Source organism: Bos mutus, unplaced genomic scaffold (assembly GCF_027580195.1).
Source record: "Bos mutus isolate GX-2022 unplaced genomic scaffold, NWIPB_WYAK_1.1 CTG271, whole genome shotgun sequence".
In the NCBI taxonomy this organism is placed as follows: domain Eukaryota; kingdom Metazoa; phylum Chordata; class Mammalia; order Artiodactyla; family Bovidae; genus Bos; species Bos mutus.
In genome coordinates this window covers 59756-81785 of record NW_027219771.1, presented here as the reverse complement: position 1 = coordinate 81785, position 22030 = coordinate 59756, and the positions used below count along the sequence as shown (strand labels likewise).

The window sequence follows — 22030 nt, the reverse complement described above, 5'->3', positions numbered from 1 at the left end:
CTAGCTCCTTTTTTCTTTCTCAAGATTGCTTTGTCTATTTTGGGCCTTTTGTTCTCCACGCACATTTTAAGGTTTTTTTTTTTTTTTTCTAGTTCTGTGAAAAATTGCCATTGGTAATTACATATGGATTGCATTGAAACTGTAGATTGCTTTGGGTAGTATAGTCATTTTGACAATATTGATTTTTCTAATCAAAGATAGTGGTATATCTTTCCATGTGTTTGTGTCTTCGATTTCTTTCATTAGTGTCCTGCAGTTTTCAGATTACAGATCTTTTGTCTCATTAGGCTTACTCCTAGGTATTTTATTCTTCTCTAAAGAAAACATGTAGATGACCAAGACACCCATGAAAAGATGTTCATATCACTAATTATTTGAAAGATTCAAATGAAAACTGGAGCATGATATCTCTTAACATGATTCAAAAGAGCTATCATAAAAAAATCCACAAACAAGAATGGCATTGAAACATGTGAAACGTCATGTATGAAACGAGATGCCAGTCCAGGTTCAATGCACGATGCTGGATGCTTGGGGCTGGTGCACTGGGACGACCCAGAGGGATGGTGTGGGGAGGGAGGAGGGAGGAGGGTTCAGGATGGGGAACACATGTATACTAATTAAATAATTTTCTATTAAAGAAAAAAATAAAAAAAAAAAAAAAAATCCACAAACAATATGCTGGAGAGTATGGGGGGAGAAGGTAACCCTCCTACACTGTTATTTGAAACAGCTACTGTGGAAAACAGTATGTACATTCCTTTGAAAACTAAAAATAGAACTACCATATGACCCTGCACCTTACCCCTGGGCATGGATCCGGTGAAAACCTTGGTCTAAAAGGAAACACATACCATAATGTGCATTGCAACACTGTTTACAATAGTCAAGATATGGAATCAACTTAAATGTCCATCAACAGAGAAATGGATGAAGAAAATGTGGTAAATATATACAATGGAATATTACTCATCCATTAAAAGAATGAAATACTGGCCTTTGCAAAAATATGGATGGACTTCAGATCAGATAAGTTGCTCCGTTGTGTCCGACTCTGCGACCCCATGAACCGCAGCACGCCAGGCCTCCCTGTCCATCACCAACTCCCGGAGTTCAGGAGACTCCTGTCCATCGAGTCACTGACGCCATCCAGTCATCTCATCCTCTGTCGTCCCCTTCTCCTCCTGCCCCCAATCCCTCCCAGCATCAGAGTCTTTTCCAATGAGTCAACTCTTCGCATGAGGTGGCCAAAGTACTGGAGTTTCAGCTTTACCATCATTCCTTCCAAAGAAATCCCAGGGCTGATCTCCTTTAGAATGGAGTGGTTGGATCTCCTTGCAGTCCAAGGGACTCGCCAGAGTCTTCTCCAACACCACAGTTCAAAAGCATCAATTCTTCAGCGCTCACCCTTCTTCATAGTCCAACTCTCACATCCATACATGACCACAGGAAAAACCATAGCCTTGACTAGACAAACCTTTGTTGGCAAAGTAATGTCTCTGCTTTTGAACATGCTATCTAGGTTGGTCATAACTTTCCTTCCAAGAAGTAAGCGTCTTTTAATTTCATGGCTGCAGTCACCATCTGCAGTGATTTTGGAGCCCAGAAAAATAGTCTGACACTGTTTCCACTGTTTCCCCATCTATTTCTCATGAAGTGGTGGGACCGGATGCCATGATCTTCGTTTTCTGAATGTTGAGCTTTAAGCCAACTTTTTCACTCTCCACTTTCACTTTCATCAAGAGGCTTTTGAGTTCCTCTTCACTTTCTGCCATAAGGATGGTATCATCTGCATATCTGAGGTGATTGATATTTCTCCCGGCAATCTCAATTCCAGCTTGTGTTTCTTCCAGTCCAGTATTTCTCATGATGTACTCTGCATATAAGTTAAATAAACAGTGTGACAATATAAGCCTTGACGAACTCCTTTTCCTATTTGGAACCAGTCTGTTGTTCCATGTCCAGTTCTAACTGTTGCTTCCTGACCTGCATACAAATTTCTCAAGAGGCAGGTCAGGTGGTCTGGTATTCCCATCTCTTTCAGAATTTTCCACAGTTTATTGTGATCCACACAGTCAAAGGCTTTGGCATAGTCAATAAAGCAGAAATAGATGTTTTTCTGGAACTCTCTTGCTTTTTCCATGATCCAGCGGATGTTGGCAATTTGATCTCTGGTTCCTTTGCCTTTTCTAAAACCAACTTGAACATCAGGAAGTTCACAGTTCACATATTGCTGAAGCCTGGCTTGGAGAATTTTGAGCATTACTTTACTAGCTTGTGAAATGAGTGCAATTGTGCGGTAGTTTAAGGATTCTTCGGCATTGCCTTTCTTTGGGATTGGAATGAAAACTGACCTTTTCCAGTCCTGTGGCCACTGCTGAGTTTTCCAAATTTGCTGGCATATTGAGTGCAGCTCTTTCACAGCATCATCTTTCAGGATTTGGAATAGCTCAACTGGAATTCCATCACCTCCACTAGCTTTGTTCATAGTGATGCCTTCTAAGGCCCACTTGACTTCACATTCCAGGATGTCTGGCTCTAGTTCAGTGATCACGCCATCATGATTATCTGGGTCGTGAAGATGCTTTTTGTAAAGTTCTTCTGTGTATTCTTGCCACCTCTTCTTAATATCTTCTGCTTCTGTTAGGTGCATACCATCTCTGTCCTTTATCAAGCCCATCTTTGCATGAAATGTTCTCTTGGTATCTCTAGTTTTCTTGAAGAGATCTCAAGTCTTTCCCATTCTGTTGTTTTCCTCTATTTCTTTGCATTGATCACTGAGGAAGGCTTTATTATCTCTTCTTGCTATTCCTTGAAACTCTGCATTCAGATGTTTATATCTTTCCTTTTCTCCTTTGCTTTTGGCTTCTCTTCTTTTCACAGCATTTTGCTTTTTTTGCATTTCTTTTCCATGGGGATGGTCTTGATCCCTGTCTCCTGCACAATGTCATGAACCTCATTCCATAGTTCATCAGGCATTCTATCTATCAGATCTAGGCCCTTAAATCTATTTCTCACTTCCACTGTATAATCATAAGGGATTTGATTTAGGTCATACCTGAATGGTCTAGTGGTTTTCTGTACTTTCTTAAATTTAAGTCTGAATTTGGCAATAGGGAGTTCATGATCTGAGCCACAGTCAGCTCCTGGTCTTGTTTTTGTTGACTGTATAGAGCTTCTCCATCTTTGGCTGTAAAGAATATAATCAATCTAATCTCAGTGTTGACCATCTGGTGATGTCCATGTGTATAGTCTTCTCTTGTGTTGTTGGAATAGGGTGTTTGTTATGACCAGTGCATTTTCTTGGCAAAACTCTATTAGTCTTTGCCCTGCTTCATTCTGTATTCCAAGGCAAAATTTTCCTGTTACTCCAGGTGTTACTTGACTTCCTACTTTTGCATTCCAGTCCCCTATAATGAAAAGGACATCTTTTTTGGGTGTTAGTTCTAAAAGGTCTTGTAGGTCTTCATAGAACTGTTCAACTTCAGCTTCTTCAGCATTACTGGTACTTTGGTCAATTTTGGTCACCACATACTAAAAAGAAATCAGTGATCCCTCAGTTTTCAGATCTGCTGCGAAACATATGTATGTAATACTGACATACTTCTTTCGCTATATGTTACACACAAGTTTATGTCTCCTTTCTGCTTATGAATGTGAAGGATTTCTGTTTTTTTTTCTACTTTTTTCCCCTTAGTCTAGCAAATAATAAGTATTTTCAAAGAATAAGCTTGTGGATTTTTATCCTATGTGTTACCATTTTTGTTTCCCAATTTATTAATGCTACCTTTTATTTTTCTTATTTACCTTCTCCTAGTTCTGGTTTATTTCATTGCCTTTCCCCAATATTTTTAATATAAATTTATTTATTTTAATTGGATGCTAATTACTTTACAATATTGTATTGGTTTTGCCATACATCAACATAATCCACCACGGGTGTTCACATATTCCCCATCCTGCAACCCCCCTCACACTTCCTTCCCTATACCATCCCCATACCATCCGTATACTTCCCTCCTCATATCATCCCAGTGCACCAGCCCCAAGCATCCTGTATCATGCATCAAACCTGGACTGGTGACTCGTTTCATATATGATATTATACATGCTTCAATGCCAGTCTCCCAAATCATCCCACCCTTTCTTAAAATTCCTATGACTTTTCATCAATCATAAAATCAATCCAAATGCTTATATACCTGGAAATAACCCAGATAATCTTTTCTTTTCCTCATATCGGCTTCAGCTCATAAAATCTTCTCTCATTGAGTAGAATCCCCCCAACTTGATGTTTTCCAAATACTGTTTTGTTGCCAAAGCTTTGCACATAACTTCACTTGGGACACTCAACATTCACTCAGCTTACCAGAGACTGAAGCCCTGTTTCCAACCCTGGAAAAAACACATCTAATTGACAAATGTAAAAGTGATCCATGCCATTGTCCTCAGAACTTGTCAAAGTCAGAAAAGAAAAAGCATCTGTCAAAACCTACTTAAGCTAACATTAAAGGTAGGAGGTATAAACAGAAACTCAGGAGCAAAATACTTGAACAGATTGTAAAATGCTGTCATTTTGGTATTGAGCAAGTCATTGGACTTTAAAATTTCCCCTCCTTCCAGTTTACATTAAAGTAGAAGGAAGCATCATTCCTTAAAGATGATTCTAGATCAGTGCAATTTGGTAAAAATAAAACACTTCTGACAATTACTGTTAAGTTTTGTTTATCTTGAAGGAAAGAACATCTGGAAAAGAGCACTTACCATAGCATGCAGCTTTATTGGACCAGCCATCTTGACCACATACTATGGAGCCTGTAGTGCGTCCATCTCGGTTCTCATACCCATTGAGACATTCATAGTCCAGCCTGTCGTTCAGCCTGAACCATGTGCCATCACTTTTGGCTCTGGTATTCTCAAATACTGGCCTGTCACAGGATTCTAAGGGATAATAGGATTGCAATTTCATTTCTAATATTATTTAGTGGGCAATTTGATTGAGTTTCATCTCAAGGGAAAAGGGCTTAACTAGTTAGTATGTACTAATCATTAAAAAAAAGCCAAGAATACCAGTGATATATCACTGTCCCAAAATAATTACTAAAAATGAAAAAAACATGTATTTCTATGCAACATTTTTCTCAACACTTAATGTTCCTGAATTATTTATTTTATGAACATGTTCCTGAGTTGTTATACTTATGCACTTTTCCAATGCAAGTATAAAATACAGTAGTATTATACTATTTTCATAACAGCATTTTATGAATTAATATCCCAAATTTATCAGCAGTTGTGACATATGTGCCAAGGAAAACTTAATTGGAAAAGTAATTTTTAAAAGGCAAATTAATTTTTAAAGACTCCATAAAATTTTTAGAATTCACATGCTGATTTTCCTTTTCCATCTGTATTTCTAATGGTTGTATATTCTTTTATACTTATCAAGGTTGAACACAGACATAGTTCTATTATTTATAGCTATTTACAAGAAAAGATGTTAATAAACAATCTCAGTTTTCACCAACACCATAGACTGATGTTAATAAAGGTTTAAATAATTTACTTCAAATTTCATAATGTGTGAAAGCAAAATTATACTAGCAAAACATATTAGATATATTTTTCATAAAAAGAGTTAGAATGGGAAATTGTCATATATTAAAATCAAATAAGTTTTATATGAGGCAACTTTTTTCTTTGTTGAGGATGTAGTGTCTGTAGCAAGAATAGACATTGGAAAAAATAAAATGAAAATAGTAGAAAAGGATATTATAAATACACACTTCACTTAAAGTGAATATGTAAAATATCACTTCAAAAATATCACTGAATAGCTTTGGGATGAATAAGACAAACTCATTAATTGTTCTTAGAAAAGTTTCATAAACATCTCTGTGGTATTACAGGGAAACATTCAGCACAGCAGGATTTGTTCCTGTCTAGAAGTTTTTCTCTGTCTCCGCTAACTAGATGTTTATGAAGTTTTCCTAAAAGAGGATATTTCACAAAGATATACACCCTAGAGACTCAAACATATGAATTATACATCATATTTTGAAGCTTATGCACCATGGTCTCACATCTTTGCTTAAACACATAACCTTTAGGTTTAGACTTGAATTACTGTGATATTGAATGGTTTGCCTTGGAAACAAACAGAGATCATTCTGTCATTTTTGAGATTGCATACAAGTACTGCATTTCGGACTCTTTTGTTGACCACGATGGCCATTCCATTTCTTCTGAGAGATTCCTGCCTGCAGTAGTAGATATAATGGTCATCTGAGTTAAATTCACCCATTCCAGTCCATTTCTGTTCGCTGATTCCTAGAATGTCAACATTCACTCTTGCCATCTATTGTTTGACCACTTCCAATTTGCCTTGATTCATGGACCTGACATTCCAGGTTCCTATGCAATATTGCTCTTTACAATATCGGACCTTGCTTCTATCACCAGTCACATCCACAGCTGGGTATTGTTTTTGCTTTGGCTCCATCCCTTCATTCTTTCTGGAGTTATTTCTCCACTGATCTCCAGTAGCATATTGGGCACCTACTGACCTGGGGAGTTTGTCTTTCAGTATCCTATCATTTTGCCTTTTCATACTGTTCATGGGGTTCTCAAGGCAAGAATACTGAAGTGGTTTGCCATTCCCTTCTCCCGTGGACCACATTCTGTCAGATCTCTCCACCATGACCCGTCCGTCTTAGGTTGCCCCAAGGGCATGGCTTAGTTTCACTGAGTTAGACAAGGCTGTGGTCCTAGTGTGATTAGATTGACTAGTTTTCTGTGAGTATGGTTTCAGTGCGTCTGCCCTCTGATGCCCTCTTGCAACACCTACCGTCTTATTTGGGTTTCTCTTACCTTGGGCATGGGGTATCTCTTCATGGCTGCTCCAGTAAAGTGCAACCATTGCTCCTTACCTTGGAAGAGGGGTATCTCCTCACTGCTGCCCTTCCTGACCTTCAACATGGGATAGCTCCTCTAGGCCCTCCTGCGCCCACACAGCCACGGCTCTTTGGACGTGGGGTAGCTCCTCCCGCCCGCCGCCCCTGGCCTCGGGCTTGGGGCGTGGGTATCTCCTCCCGGCCTCCGTCCCTGACCTCAGACACAGGGTAACTCCTCTCGTCGCCACCCCTGACCTCGGACACGGGGTAACTCCTCTTGTTGCCGCCCCTGACTTCGGATGCTGGGTATCTCCTCTAGGCCACCTCCCCTAACCTCAGATGTGGGGTAGCTCGTCTTGGCCATTCCTGTGCCATCACAGTCTGGTACTCTCAGCCACTGCCCCTGACCTCGGACGTGGGGTAACTCCTCTTGGCCGCCGCCATTCGGGCATGGGGTCTTCCCGGCTTCTGCCCCTGACCTCGGACGTGGGGTGGCTCCTCTTGGCTCCAAGCCAGGCTTCAGCAATGCATGAACCGTGAACTTCCTGATGTTCAAGCTGGTTTTAGAAAAGGCAGAGGAACCAGAGATCAAGTTGCCAACATCCGCTGGAACATGGAAAAAGCAAGAGAGTTCCAGAAAAATATCTATTTCTGCTTTATTGACTATGCCAAAGCCCTTGACTGTGTGGATCACAATAAACTGTGGAAAATTCTGAAAGAGATGTGAATGCCAGACCACCTATTCTGCCTCTTGAGAAATCTGTAGGCAGGTCAGGAAGAAACAGTTAGAACTGGACATGGGACAACAGACTGGTTCCAAATAGGAAAAGGAGTTTGTCAAGGCTGTATATTGTCACACTATTTATTTAATGTATATGCAGAGTACATCATGAGAAACGCTGGACTGGAAGAAATACAAGCTGGAATCAAGATTGCCAGGAGAAATTTCAATCACTGTAGATATGCAGATGACACCACCCTTATGGCAGAAAATGAAGAGAAACTCAAAAGCCTCTTGATGAAAGTGAAAGTGGAGAGTGAAAAAGTTGGCTTAAAGCTCAACATTCAGAAAACGAATATCATGGCATCCAGTCCCATCACTTCATGGGAAATAGATGGGGAAACAGTGTCAGACTTTATTTTTCTGGGCTCCAAAGTCACTACAGATGGTGACTGCAGCCATGAAATTAAAAGATGCTTACTCCTTGGAAGGAAATTTATGACCAACCTAGATAGCATATTCAAAAGCAGAGACATTACTTTGCCAACAAAGGTTCGTCTAGTCAAGGCTATGGTTTTTCCTGTGGTTATGTATGGATGTGATAGTTGGACTGTGAAGAAGGGTGAGTGCTGAAGAATTGATGCTTTTGAACTGTGGTGTTGGAGAAGACTCTTGCGAGTCCCTTGGACTGCAAGGAGATCCAACCACTCCATTCTGAAGGAGATCAGCCCTAGGATTTCTTTGGAAGGAATGATGCTAAAGCTTAAACTCCAGTACTTTGGCCACCTCATGTGAAGAGTTGACTCACTGGAAAAGACTCTGATGCTGGGAGGGATTGGGGGCAAGAGGAGAAGGGGACGACAGAGGATGAGATGGCTGGATGGCACCACTGACTTGATGGACATGAGTCTCAGTAAACTCTGGGAGTTGGTGATGGACAGGGAGGCCTGGCGTGCTGTGATTCATGGGGTCGCAAAGAGTCGGACACGACTGAGCGATCTGATCTGATCTTTAGGCTTAGGATTAGAGACTGGCTCTCAATCAAGTTCAAGAAGCGTAGAGAGTCCAATACAGGATAAACCCAAGGAGAAACATGTCGAGACACATACTAATGAACAGAGATTAAATACAAAGAAAGAATATTAAAAGCAGTAACTAGCCAAAGCAATCTTGAGAAAGAAAAAGAGTAGAGGAATCAACCTTCCTTACTTCAGACTGACTACAAAGTTATAGCCATCCAGACAGTATGGTACTGACACAAAAACAGAATTATAGATGAATGGAACAAGATAGAAAGCACAGAGATAAATCCACATACCTTATTTTTGATGAAGGATTAAAGATAATGCAATGGGGCAAAGATAGTCTCTTCTATAAGTGCTGCAGGGGAAACTTCACAGCTACATGGAAAATAATCAAATTAGACTACCTCCTAACATAATATACAAAGATAAACTCAAAATGGATGGAAAACACAGGCAGCACACCCTATGTCATATATCACAACAAGATCCTCTATGACCCACCTCCTAGTGTAGTGGAAATAAAAACAAAGATAATCAAGTGGGGCATAATTAAACTTAAAAGCTACTCCACAGCAAAGGAAACTATGACTAAGGTGAAACGACAATGCTCAGAATGGGAAAAAAATAATAGGAAATGAAACAACTGACAAAGCATTTATTCCCAAAAGATACAAGCAGCTCATATAAATCAATACCAGAAAAACAAACAACCCAATGAAAAAGTGGGAAATAGACCTAAACAGACATTTGTTTAAAGACCTACAGTGGCTAATAAACACATGAATATATTCTCAGCATCACTCATTATTAGAGAAACGCAAATTGAAACTACAATGAGATATCACTTCACACCATTCAGAATGGCCGTAATCAAAAAGTCTACAAATAATCAGTGCTGGAGAGGGTGTGGAGAAAAGGGAACCCTCTTGCATTGTTAGTGTGAATGTAAATTGATACAGCCACTGTGAAGAACAGTATGGAGAGTCTTAAAAAATGAGGAATAAAACCACTATATGACCTATGAACACCAGTCCTAGGTATATACCCAGAGGAAATGAAAATTGAAAAAGACACATGTACCATAATGTCCACTGCAGCTCTATTTACAACAGCTAGGGCATGGAAGCAACATAGATGTCCACTGACAGATGAATAGATAAAGAAGCAGTGATATATATATATATATATATATATATATATACATGTGTGTGTGTGTGTGTGTATATATATACACACACACAATAGAATATTACTCAGCCATAAAAAGGAATGCATTTGAGTCAGTCCTAAAGGGTTAGATGAACACAGAGCCTAATATTCAGAGTGAAGTAAGTCAGAAAGAGAAAAACAAATGTCATATACTAACACATACACATGGAATCTAGAAATATTGTATTGATAAACCATTTGCACAGCAGCAAACATAGATAGCATATTCAAAAGTAGAGACATTACTTTTCCAACAAACGTCTGTCTAGTCAAGGCTATGGTTTTTCCTGTGGTCATGTATGGGTGTGAGAGTTGGACTGTGAAGAAGGCTGAGTGCCAAAGAATTGATGCTTTTGAACTGCGGTGTTGGAGAAGACTCATGAGAGTCCATTGGACTGCAAGGAGATCCAACCAGTCCATTCTGAAGGAGATCAGCCCTGGGATTTCTTTGGAGGGAATGATGCTGAAGCTGAAACTCTAATACTTTGGCCACCTCATGCAAAGAGTTGACTCATTGGAAAAGACTCTGATGCTGGGAAGGATTGGGGGCAGGAGGAAAAGGGGACGACAGAGGATGAGATGGCTGGATGGCATCACTGATTCGATGGACATGAGTCTGAGTGAACTCCGTTAGTTGGTGATGGACAGGGAGGCCTGGCATGCTGCAATTCATGGGGTCACAAAGAGTCAGACACGACTGAGTGACTGAACTGAACTGAACTGAACTGAATAGAGATACAGATATTGAAAACAGACTTATGGGCATGGCTGGCAGGGAGGAAGTAGAGGGTTAGCATGCAAATTTACACTACCATATGTAAAATAGTCAGTCAATGGAAATTTGCTGTATGACTCAGGAAACTCAAACCAGAGCTCAGTAACAACCTAGAAGGGTGGGATGGGCCAGCAGCTGGGAGGGATGTTCATATGGGAGGGGACATGGGTAAATCTATGGCTGATTCTTGTTGATGTTTGGTAGAACCCAACATGGTACTGTAAAGCAATTATCCTTCAATTAAATAAATATAAAATAAACAACCACCCAACCCGAAATTCCATATGCCAAGGGTCCCAGGAGGAGGCTCGCTTATGCATGCGTGAGATAAAAGGCAGACAGATCTCTGTCTTGACTGTGATGCCTGCAGTGGCTCATGAACCATCTCAATTCCCTCTCAGCTGCATTCCAGGAGCCAGGTAAAACCTGTCTTAGAAAATCATGCATGGAGCTAAGTCCTTTTGTGAAAGACACAGGAGGACTGCTGTCTGCTTCATTCACACACCCTTCCACCCTGTGGCCAGATTCCTGTGGTCACAACTGACTCAGGGGAAGAGCACCCTTTGACAGACCACCAGTGAGCTTGCACAGAAATTTGGCTTAATTCTGTGACCCAGTACAGGAACACAAGATTAAGATGTAGTGCTACTTTGGGGGAAACAAAGGACAGCTGTCAGTACCATTTCTGGTGCACTAATGTATCTAGACAAGACATAGAAGCACAGAAATTCTGACAAAACAGGGATGAGAAGTGTCAGCAGGTGCCACTATAGAAGATCTGAGATAGTTGCAGTCTCTAGAAGGGTTGAAGGAAGTTGTCTCTCACCCAAAGGAGACTGATATTTAATTAGAAAAACAGCACCACAAAACTTTAAGGAACATGAACTTAAAGTATCATGACACCAGCAAAGTATAAAAATCTTCAGTATTTACATCCAAAGTTTGGAGATCTGTGGTTTACCCAGTGAAGAATTCAAAATAGCTGTTTTAATCAGTGTGCTACAGAAAATACAGTAAGATAGTTGAATAAAAGCATAAAAACAATAAATAATTGAACAATAAAAATGGACAAAACAAGCAGTTTAACTAAAATATGCAAGTCATAAAAAAAAAAAAAAACAGAAACTCTGGTGCTGAAGGATCCAAGGATGAAATGAAAAAAATTCATTAAAGAACATCATCCTCAGAGAGAAAACATCAGAAGAATCTGTGAGATAGATGACATACCAAAGTTATCCTTTCAAGGGAGATTAAAAACAAGACAAAAAAATTTTAAAAGAATGAAAAAGAACAAAGAAAGGCTGCATTATCTATGCTACATTGTCAACAGAACCGATTTGCAAATTATTGAATTCCCAGGAGGAGAAAAGGAGATGAGGTAGAAAATATATTTAGAGAATAATGTCTAAGAACTTCCCAAATCAAGGATGATATTTGAATATCTAAGTTCAGGAAGCTTACAGGTGCTCAAACCAAATCAATATAAAACATCCTCTACAACACATAAACTTGCAAAATTCAAAGAAAAATAGAGAAGTCTTCAAGCAGCATGAGGAAAAAACAAACAAGCTAACACAAAAATATATATATTGAAATTTACTAGGGAGCCTTCATTTGGATCTAATCGTATTTCTCAGCAAAAACCTTGTGCTCCAAGAGAAAGTGGTATGATATATTCCAATTGTTGAAAGAGAAAACTGCCAAAGAATAATATTTGAAAATTATTCTTTCAAATATTTGAAAATATTTGAAAACACTAAAAGGAATTATTTAAGCTGAAGTGAAAGAATTCTAATTAATTTCATGAAAACACATAGTACACTGGTAAATTTAAGTGCGCATTCACATTCAGAACACAGTAGTACTTTGATATGGAATGTTAAACATTTAACTGTTTAAGAGTTAAAGTGCAAGAATATAAACATAACTATAGCTACAATTATTTTTTAATTAAGTACACCCTATAAGAGGCAAATCATGACATCCAAAAGATAAAATGGGGAAGGGTAAAAGGAAGGATACTTAATATGTGATTGCATAAAATACACTATTCTCTCTGGAAGATGCTTTACATAAATCTCATGGTAAACAAAGCAGGAATCCATACTAGATTCACAAATGGTAAAGAGAAGCTTATAAAAGGCATACTACTATAACAAAAATCATGAATTCACAAAGGCAAACAGTCAGAGGAGGAAAGGAATTAGGAAACTATAAAACATCCTGTAAAAAAAGATAATATTAATACATCCTTAACTATCAAAAATTACTCTAAATATAAGGGATTGTGTGAGTGCATGCTAAGTGCTACAGTTGTGTCTGACTCATTGAGACTCAATGGACTGTAGTCCTATACGCTCCTCTGTCCATGGGATTTCCCAGGCAAGAATACTGGAGTGGGTTGCCATTTCCTTCTCCACTATTTTCTTCTATCTCAATGAAATTCTTAAGTAATTTCTTTGAATTACTTTCAGACAAATCATCGATATCCATTATTTGGGTTCGGTAACTGAAAAACTATTGTGTTTCCTCTGTTAATATTTTAGTCCTTTGATTTCTTTGTCCCTTGAAGTCTCATGTTGCTGTGTTTGCATTTATTTTATTTTTTTAACTTTTTATTTTGTATTGGAGTCTAGTCTATTAGAAAACCATGTTTGATAGTTTCAGGTGAACTGCAAACGGACTCAGCCATACGTTTACATGTATCCATTCTCCCTCAAACTCCCCTCTCATCCAGGCTGCCACATAACATTGAATGGGGTTCCACATGCTATACAGAAGGTCCTTGTTGGTTATCCATTTTAAATATAGCAGTGTGTACATGTCCATCCAAACTCCCGATCGGTTTCCTCCATTCTTCCCCCACCCCCTTGGCAACCATAAGAGACTTCATTCTCTAAGTCTGTGAGTCTCTTTCTGTTTTGTAAGTAAGTTCATTTCTATCATTTCATCTCAGATTCCACATATAAGGGATGGCATACAGTATTTCTCCTTCTCTGTCAGGCTTATTTCACTCAGTATGACAATCTCTAGGTCCACACATGTTGTAGCAAATGGCATTATTTCATTCTTTTTAATGGCTGAATCTGTTGTATATGTGTACCTTATCTTCTTTATCCATTCCTCTGTCAATGGACACTTAACTTCCCTCCATGTCTTGGCTACAAAGACACAACTTCTAATGAATTATTTGCTTCATATAAGTCTTATACCTTTCTTGTTAAATTTATTTTTATTTTATAATTTTGTTGTTACTAATTACTTGTTTTACAATCCTATTTGTAGCTGTTTATTTTTATAATTGACTAAAATTGCTGATTTTTATGTATTTATCTTGCCGCTAGAAGCCTAGCCAAATTATCTTTTTAATTCTTTTGCTAATATAAATTTATTTATTTTAATTGGGAGCTAATTACTTTGCAATATTGTATTGGTTTTGCAATACACAACATGAATCCGCCACAGGTGTACACGTGTTTCCCATCATGAACCACCCTCCCACCTCCCTCCCCATACCATCGCTCTGGGTCATCCCAGTGTGCCAGCCCCAAGCATCCTGTGTGTTTGCATTTAAAGAAGCAGTCACTCCCTCCAGTCTTTACAGACTGTCTTGGGGAGGGAAGTACACTGTCACATTGATAGGGATTTTGAGACTTTTTCAGACCTTTTTTAAGATACACCTGTCCCATGTACTCAATTCCTTCTAGGAGAGAATTCTGAAGCTTGTATGCTTCTATCAACACAGCAAAGACAGTCTCTGTGCCGACAGTTTTCTGGCTGCTTCCCTGGTGCAATGCCAAATGCTTACATTCATGTGCTTTCTCACAGACCCACAGGGACAGGTTGGTTTCTAGATGTACCACAGGCCATCTGCAAAGGTTTAAATGTCACCATGGGGACCTAGACAGGGAGCTGGCCCTGGGGAGGGGATGTGGATGAGATGAGGGGCCCAGGGGTGAGCAGGACCACAAGCACGATGTCTGCAATGGTTTGGGGTCTCTGGTGGGATCTCCACATGGTCAGTGGGACCCATGCTCCTTGAAGAATTCTAGCCCTGGAGGCTGTGGTCCTGGTCTCTCCCCATCCCCCAGCCATGAAGGTGACCCCAGTGTCCTGGATAAGAGGAGAGAGAAGTGTGCTGGAAGATGAGGCCGCCACCCTTGCTCACATGCTCTTATTTTCCCCACAGGTAAAATCCTGTGCTGAGGGGTCTGTCTTGGCACTAAACAGGGCCACTTCAGGGGCAAAATGAGGCTACTCCTCTAACCCTCAGTGATGCACCCAGTCTTGAATCTTTGTGCTCTAGCAGCATGCTGTCATTTGTCTGTTAGCCTCCTGGACCCCCACAAAGATCCTCTTATCCACAAATGATGGTCAAAGTCTGTGTTTATATCAAGAGAGACAGTGAGACTCCTGCCATCTTTCTGACCTCACTTTGTTATTACAGGTTTCTTCTTTGTGGATCCTTTCCTATTTTCTTGAGCAATGTCTATTAATAGGTACATGTATTTTGTTATATACTTATCAAGCAGTCCATAGGTGCACTCATAGACACTTGTAAACAATAAAATTAAATAAGTCCTTTGGCAAAATAAGAGGTTGATATAAACATTTTGCAGTGGATAATACAGCTGAATCTTAGAAAATTATGAACACACTGGGATCTCAGCCCAGTTTACTCACTGACACGGATGCATCTGGGAGGAGGAGACCAGCCACTCTCTGTGCAGGTCATTGTGTTCTGATTATTTTGAAGACTGTAGCCTTCATAGCAGCGAACTCTTACAGTTTCACCCTGTAAACATTTTTTTTCACTACTTGGGGTATATCCGTTTCCCAAATTATTGAAAAAACATTCTTCTAAGGATCATAAAAATAACATGATAGAAAAAAACATAAATTTGTTAAAATAGTACATTAAAGATTAACCTTATAGAATTTAAACGTGAATGCACTAGTATTCAAATATAACATGTAACAATAAAAATGAAAGCTACTACCACGTTGTTACAAATGAAAATCAACATTCCATATTATTTGCCCTTAGTTTATGATAAAAATATGTATAAATGATGCAGATATTTTTATAAAGTCTCTGTATCTCTAATAAGATTTACATGAAGTGCCTCTCGTGAAGGGAAGATCTATTTGAATGTTTTTGCTCATAGAACTCATCCCTTGGCCTTACTGTTGTTACACAATACTGAAATGTCCTCACTTGTCTACTTTTGTCTCTTCACTCTTTCAAAGGTTTATGCATATAAAATTAAAGAAGTTTACTTACTGAGGCATAATTCTTCTGGAGACCATCCTTCTGCTGTGCAAGTCAGGTAATCCCAGGAATGTTGTGAAGGAGGCACAAAATACTGATCACACTTATAGAGAAACTGTTGATTTACAAGTACTGGAAAGTATCCTCTGTATGAATAATATAACCGTCCATGTTTTAGTACAGGATAATTAAAAGGTTTCACTTGGAATAAAAAAGAGTAAAAGCAATGTTTTACCTCATTATACAATCAAATTAGAAATTAACATTACCTCTATGAATTATATTCTTGTTCAGTTAATTACACTCATTGCATTATGGTTTCTAGGAAAAAAAAATTATAGAAATTTCAGATGATTGAAGTATGTAAACAGGTCCTTGATAATGAAGGTTTAATTATATCTTGTGGGTCATATTATATAAAATTTCTATGTGGATTGTCTTGGTAGAAAACTATACAGACTTAGTAAATGAATTCTCCTTAAGTATAGTAGTCCTAACCTTAGTTGACTTAATTAGATCTTAGTCAACAGATGCAAGTACAGATTTTATCTTGTGGCTCATTTGCCTTGCTTTACTTTCTTTTCCATTCTCATCAGAAACCAAATCCTGACATTTCTTCTCAGACCAAGTCAATGTAGAAAGAAAATATGCTTTTTTTTTTTCAATTAACATTCATTACTTTAATTTTCTGTTTTTTGGAAACATGTGATATATATAGAGAACCACAATAATTTTCATGGATCTAATCACACAGAAAAGTAACTATTATTTATCACTCAAACTAGATATTAGAAATTTTTTCCTTTGCTTATCTAATCAGAGAAATGAACAATCAATAATTCTTAATTTCCAAATGGTTAAAATTAAGGGAAACCCTTGAATGAAAATGTGTAATTTTAATTGGAGAATGATGAATCTTCATTTTCTTATAAATATTTTAAATGAGGTATAATATAATTACAATTTATTATTATTATATATTTAGTAAGATTCACATATATGCTTACTAAGTGAATTATAAACTTTGAATCTTTGCATATCTTAATCCCTCTAACAAAGACTTGTCAATTATATGCTCTCATGGCCTATAGTCTGCATCTCTTATCACTGATAGAATTCCCACACTTTTTTGAAGCTTCTCTACATTTTTTAGTTTGAAATTCTTATTTAGTTTGATTCCTCTTAAGTAACTGTCTAGGTTTCTTCCCACTACTTTTTGGAGATTAGAATAATTTCTCTTCATCCTTGAATTTTACAAATTTAATCATGTATGTCAAGATATGTGTATTTAACAATAATTCCATGGTGGGCAATCTTGAGTGTTTGTATTTGCAGGAGCCAAGTGAAAAGAACTCAACTTTGTCAGTACATTATAGAGGAGAGATTTGAGTCCTGATTACCTGAGTTCAGATCTAGTACAGTTATTCACCTCATTTTGATGCTTCATAGGACATGAATGCAGTAAAATAATCTGCTGAGACTTACTTCCAAAAGGTACACAAAGAGGGCATAATTAAAAGTAAACATCATTACTATCACTGGCCTGAGCTACTTTCCTCCTCTCTTTTATTTGGTCACATGTAAATCTGTCTTTGTCTCTCTAACCAGATCATTTATTGAAGCACATACAATAGTCCACTATGGTCGGAGTGGCAGGACTTTGTCAGGACTCAGAACAGCCTCATTCTCCTCTTACACTTCTACCAACACAAGTTCTGGTCTCATGAGCAGGCCTGGCTGTCCCTCATAGTGTTGGCTCAGATTGATCTCAAAATTGATGAAAAGTATTCACTAAGTTTTAAAAGTCTTTCTAGTCTTTCTGTACTTGTGCAGCTTATTCCTATGATCCAGGCCCAGGATCTTATAATTATCACAACTGAATATCATGTTATTAAGTCTAAACTACACATGGGAGTCTTTCTGAGTGATGAACCTGTCCTAATGCGGGTTCACTTTCAGTACCTCAGTATCATTCCAGGCACATCTCCTTTGCTCCTTTAAACTGGTTGTTGATACAAAACAGCAATGGAGCAGGCCTGAGTACAAAATCCTGCAACTTATAATCAGCTTATTTAATGAAATTATGAATATCTGATAAACTATTTAACTGGCCAACTTCCTCATCTTGTCCACAAGAACTTTACAAGGTCCCTTGTGGGATAACTTCGCTGTGATATAAATACATTTGGGTTAATCTGCCATTTTCATAGGGTTTCCCCTATGGCTCAGTGGGTAAATAATCTACCTGTAATGCAGAAGACAAAGGAGATGTGGGTTTGGTCCCTGGGTCAGGCATATTCCCTTGCAGAGGAAGTGGGGACCCACTCCAGTATTCTTGCCTGAAGAATGTATTAATATAAGCAATTAAATCATATTAAAAATCTTTGTTTTTAATATGATTTAATTGCTTATATTAATACATTTATATACTTTACCTTTTTCATTAATTTTTATTGGAGTTGCTTTAAAAATGTTGGGTTAGCTTCTGCTGTACATCAAAACGAATCATTTATATTCATATATATGTGTTTATATATATATATATATATATGGAAAAGGCAATGGCACCCGACTCCAGTACTCTTGCCTAGAAAATCCCATGGACAGCCCCAAGCATCCAGTATCGCGCATCGAACGGGACGACCCAGAGGGGTGGTGTGGGGAGGGAGGAGGGAGGAGGGTTCAGGATGGGGAACACATGTATGCCTGTGGCAGATTCATTTTGATATTTGGCAAAACTAATACAATTATGTAAAGTTTAAAAATAAAATAAAATTAAAAAAAAAAAAAAAAAAAAATCCCATGGACAGAGGAGCCTGGTAGGCTGCAGTTCATGGGATCACTAAGAGTCGGACATGACTGAAGTGACTTAGCAGTAGTATATATATATTCCCCCCTTTTTTTTGTATTTCCTTTGCATTTATGTCACCAGACATAATTGAGTGGAGCTCCCTGTGATACACAGTAAGTTCTCATTAGTTATCTATTTTATTCACAACAGCCAGGACAAGAAAGCAACCTAAATGTCCATGAACAGAAGAATAGATACAGAAGAAGTGGTACATATATACCTTGAAATATTACTCAGCCATAAAAAGGCATGGGATTGTGCAATTTGCAGAGACATGGATGGAACTAGAGATGTTCATACAGAGTGAGGCAAGTCAGAAAGAGAAAAATAAATATTGTATAGTATTTCTTGTTTAAGGAATCTAGACAAATGACTCAGATCAACTTATTTCCAAAGCAAAAATAGAGATAGAGGCATAGAGAATGGATATAGAGACACCAGGGGACCCAAGGGTAGAGCGATGAATAGGGAGATTGAGCCTGCCATATACACACTATTGTGTTAAAAATAGATAACTAATGCAAAGAACTTATAAGTTTAAAAACAAAAGTGACAAGTTTTGTTTTTGTTTTTTGTTTTTTTGGTTGTCAACATTTCCATTTCTCTGAAAATAATTCTAAATGTTTTGGCAATACACTGGAAATTATTCCACATTTTGTTAAAGGAAAATATATCTGGTACCTAGCTGGATTTTTAAAAGCCTTAAACTAACAGTGATGTTGATGACCTTTAATAGATTTATTAAGCTACAATCACAATACAGTCAACTGAACATATTTAAAATGAGATTTGAACCTGCAAAAAATCACCATATGTAAAATTATAACAATAACCATTGTTCTCCAAAGTTTCCTCATAGTACAAGTAAGAGTCTCCTAAACATTCTGGAATTATAATCAACTTTTCTGTGCCACATTTTCTATTCACATTTTCGTAAGCATATTCACATGACCCCATAATCTACATTTTGCACTGTGGAACTCAGCAGACATAGAAAAGTATTCATTTTGTTTTCCCCTTTTAGATGAATATCTGATCATTTTTCCATTAAGGTATTCTTATGGTTATCTCACAGGGCAGACTATTTTAACCAGTTGATTCAATCACTATTACACACACACAGGAAAGTAGATAGTTATATTTAGGAGGAAGGCTGAGTGCTCACATCTGTTTCAACTTACCCTGTCGATGAGCAGTGTAAAACCACGAGGTGAGAAGGACATTGATTAACAACATGTTAAATTTTCCCAATGGTTTAGTTCAGTTCAGATCAGTCGCTCAGTCATGTCCGACTCTTTGCGACACCATGAATCGCAGCACGCCAGGCCTCCCTGTCCATCACCAACTCCCAGAGTTCACTCAGACTCATGTCCATCGAGTCAGTGATGCCATCCAGCCATCTCATCCTCTGTTGTCCCCTTCTCCTCCTGCCCCCAATACATCCCAGCATCAGAGTCTTTTCCAATGAGTCAACACTTCGCATGAGGTGGCCAAAGTACTGGAGTTTCAGCTTTAACATCATTCCTTCCAAAGAAATCCCAGGGCTGATCTCCTTCAGAATAGACTAGTTGGATCTCCTTGCAGTCCAAGGGACTCTCAAGAGTCTTCTCCAACACCACAGTTCAAAAACATCAGTTCTTCATTGCTCAGCCTTCTTCACAGTCCAACTCTCATATCCATACATGACCACAGGAAAAACCATAGCCTTGACTAGACGAACCTTTGTTGGCAAAGTAATGTCTCTGCTTTTCAATATGCTATCTAGGTAGGTCATAACTTTCCTTCCAAGGAGTAAGCGTCTTTTAATGTCATGGCTGCAGTCACCATCTGCAGTGATTTTGGAGCCCCCCAAAAATAAAATCTGAAACTGTTTCCAATGTTTCCCCATCTATTTCCAATGAAGTGATGGGACCAAATGCCATGATCTTGGTTTTCTAAATGTTGAACTTAAAGCCAACTTTTTCACTCTCCACTTTCACTTTCATCAAGAGGCTTTTTAGTTCCTCTTCACTTTCTGCCATAAGGGTGGTGTCATCTACATATCTGAGGTGATTGATATTTCTCCCAGCAATCTTGATTCCAGCTTGTGCTTCTTCCAGTCCAGACTTTCTCATGATGTATTCTGCATATAAGTTAAATAAGCAGGGTGACAATATACAGCCTTGACGTACTCCTTTTCCTATTTGGAACTAGTCTATTGTTCCATGTCCAGTTCTAACTGCTTCTTCCTGACCTCCATACAGATTTCTTAAGAGGCAGGTCAGGTGGTCTGGTATTCCATCTCTTTCAGAATTTTCCACAGTTGATTGTGATCCATACAAAGGCTTTGGCATAGTCAATAAAGCAGAAATAGATGTTTTTCTGGAATTCTCTTCCTTTTCCCATGATCCAGCAGATGTTGGCAATTTGATCTCTGGTTCCTCTGCCTTTTCTAAAACCAGCTTGAACATCTGGAATCTCACGGTTCACATATTGCTGAAGCCTGACTTGGAGAATTTTGAGCATTACTTTACTAGCATGTGAGATCAGTGCAATTGTGTGGTAGTTTGAGCATTCTTTGGCATTGCCTTTCTTTGAGATTAGAATGAAAACTGACCTTTTCCAGTCCTGTGGCCACTGCTGAGTTTTCCAAATTTGCTGGCATATTGAGTGCAGCACTTTCACAGCATCATCTTTCAGGATTTGAAATAGCTAAACTGGAATACCATCACCTCCACTAACTTTGTTTGTAGTGATGCTTTCCAAGGCCTGCTTGACTTTACATTCCAGGATATTTGGCTCTAGGTCAGTGAATACACCATCATGATTATTTGGGTCATGAAGATCTTTTTTGTACAGTTCTTCTGTGTATTCTTTCCACCTCTTCTTAATGTCTTCTGCTTCTGTTAGGTCCATAACATTTCTGTCCTTTATTGAACCCATCTTTGCATGAAATGTTCCCTTGGTATCTCTAATTTTCCTGAAGATATCTCTAGTCTTTCCCATTCTTTTGTTTTCCTCTATTTTTTTTGCATTGATCTCTGAGGAAGGCTTTCTTATCTCTTCTTCCTATTCTTTGGAACTCTGCATTCCAATGGTTATATCTTTCCTTTTCTCCTTTGCTTTTTGCTTCTCTTCTTTTCACAGCTATTTGTAAGGCCTCCCCAGACAGCCATTTTCCTTTTTTCATTTCTTTTCCATGGGAATGGTCTTGAGCCCTGTCTCCTGTACAATGTCATGAACCTCATTCCATAGTTCATCAGGCACTCTATCTATCAGATCTAGGCCCTTAAATCTGTGTCTCA

The 22030-nt window shown here is 38.4% G+C and overlaps 1 protein-coding gene across 1 annotated transcript in view; it reads right to left on the bottom strand.

The window, feature by feature from the left end:
- Positions 1-22030, bottom strand: part of LOC138986934 (complement factor H-related protein 4-like) — a gene marked incomplete at its 5' end in the record, with an annotated part of 89955 nt that overhangs the window by 11536 nt on the left and 56389 nt on the right. Inside the window, 3 exons of the mRNA XM_070366919.1 lie at positions 4765-4941; positions 15313-15483; positions 15908-16096. Coding sequence (XP_070223020.1) covers positions 4765-4941; positions 15313-15483; positions 15908-16096 — 537 coding nt within the window. The remainder of the gene's footprint in view (positions 1-4764; positions 4942-15312; positions 15484-15907; positions 16097-22030) is intronic.